The sequence below is a fragment of the Adiantum capillus-veneris genome, chromosome 13, assembly GCF_014529385.1.
Source record: "Adiantum capillus-veneris isolate H3 chromosome 13, ASM1452938v2, whole genome shotgun sequence".
NCBI classification, from domain to species: Eukaryota; Viridiplantae; Streptophyta; class Polypodiopsida; order Polypodiales; family Pteridaceae; genus Adiantum; species Adiantum capillus-veneris.
The window spans coordinates 51,206,177-51,208,219 of NC_140943.1; the positions used below are offsets into that span (position 1 = coordinate 51,206,177).

At 51.3% G+C, this 2,043-nt stretch overlaps 1 protein-coding gene across 1 annotated transcript; it reads right to left on the reverse strand.

Moving 5' to 3' along the window:
- Positions 1–474: 474 nt before the first annotated feature.
- On the reverse strand, positions 475–1,630 carry LOC147443981 (uncharacterized). The gene has a single exon (XM_086527759.1). The coding sequence runs from the start codon at positions 1,369–1,371 to the stop codon at positions 652–654; it is 720 nt and encodes a 239-aa protein (XP_086383885.1). The 5' UTR covers positions 1,372–1,630; the 3' UTR covers positions 475–651.
- Positions 1,631–2,043: the final 413 nt, after the last annotated feature.

A 2,043-nucleotide genomic window follows, 5' to 3' on the forward strand; every position in this document is an offset into this window, starting at 1 on the left:
AATCCCCCATTCTCAAAATAAAAGGTGCAGCTACCATGCCCAGGCCTCGCTTCACTATACTAGTTGCCTCGGACACCACTTGGCCCGCATGTCGTCGGAGAGAAGGAAACCTTGGGGACTAGAAGGAGCCCATACAGTTTATAGCCAAAACAGTGCCAAGCTATCCTTCAGTTAGGGACTATTTAGAAGTTAGGGACTATTTAGAAGCGTGTTGCGACATTTGAACCGCTTTTTGGGTGCTGTCGTGTCACGTGGTGGATGATAATTTCAAAACCGGAGGAAAGGTCGTCCCTAACCAGCTAAACGCGGTTTAAGTGGTTTAAAAACTCAAATGTTGACGACGTCGAGGCGCACAAGGAACAAGCAGGTAACGTGATAGACGTCGAGCCAGGACTCGGTCCCAGGAGCAGCAGACGTGGCACACCTGCACACCCTCTGCGTCCGCGCCCATAAAAGGAGAAGAGCTCATCAAGTGCGGCCTCATTACATTAGCCTTATATACAGCTCTCCCGGCCTTATCATATTAGCCCAGCTCTCTCGGCCACTTACAATTCTCACCCAGCCCAGCCCTGATCGCGCCTCTGCATCACCGCAGCTACTCCTCTTAACAGTATGTCGCCCAAGCAGCTTGTGGCTGGCCTGCAGCTAGCTCTACTGCTGCTGGGGTTGGCCGCACCCCTGCCTCCAACTGTCCGCGCTGCTGACGAGGACCCTTTGCAAGACTTCTGCGTGGCCCTCAGCCCCGACGAGCTGCAGCAGCTCCAGCTCACCCTCAACATCAACGGCCTGCCCTGCAAGCCTGCCGCTGCCGTGCAATCCTTCGACTTCGCTTCCCAACTGCTCCGCAACGCCACCAACTTCACCGGAAACCTCGGCTCCGCTGTCAACCTCGTCAGCGCCGCCAACTTCGGCGCCCTCAACACGCAAGGCCTTTCCATTGCCCGCATCGACTACAAGCCCCGCGGAATAAACCCGCCGCACGTGCACCCCCGTGCTACCGAAGTCCTCTTCCTCGCCCAAGGCACACTGCTCGTGGGCTTCGTCACCACCTCCACCCAACCAACCGCCAACCAGTTCTTCTACCAAACCATCTATGCTGGCGATCTCTTTGTATTTCCCCGTGGCCTCGTCCACTTCCAGTTCAACCCAGACAAATCCAAGCCTGCTCTTGCCATCGCCGCCCTCAATAGCCAAAACCCTGGTGCCTCCCAACTCGCCGTTGCCCTCTTCGCCTCCAACCCGCCTCTCCCCGAGGAGGTGCTCGAGACCACTCTTGGCATTGATGACGACGAAGTGCGCCGCCTCATCGCCAGCGTCCAAAACACCCTCAACTAGGACGCTCGGCCTGCTGCATGCTATCTCATTGTGCATGTAGCTTGGGGCATCGGCACCCCCCTACTAGTTCTTAATTAGGAATTAAAAGACCCACACGGTCAACCTCCCGACACGATACGACACTTAACCAACATTGAATTGCTTGTAGTGCCAATGGCACTTGTCTTCTAGTGTTTGTAGTTAGTCCCATGCGTCCTAACAAATTTGTATCACCTGCAAGGCATCCCCCTGAAAGGTACAATGTAATAAATAAAGAACTATGTATTCTATTCTAATTCTATAATATCATCTTCTCTTTTCGGTACTCATGCCTTCAAAATTGTACATTAGGCCATTCTCACATAATTAATTGCAAAACTTTATTGTGGCCAGCAACTAATTTTGTGCTTTGCTCATTCGTACATCATGATCATGAGTTAACCGACTGTAAGCACTTATGACATGGGTAAAAATGGTCTTGACAAAACACCGCGTGGGGGGGGGGGGGGAGTGCAATGAGGCCTCCACATGTGACCTTTGGTATGGTGCCTTGATGGAATGGACTAAGAATGTATAGGCTACAAAGGTTTTGTATGGGAATGTGGAGATGCCTATGCATGCTTTGCTTGCATTTTCAATAATATGGAGACATAATTCAATATAATCCTCTTGTCTTCATTCTTTCTCCTTTTTTTTTGTTTTGAGAAGGGTGAGCACAACAACAATTAA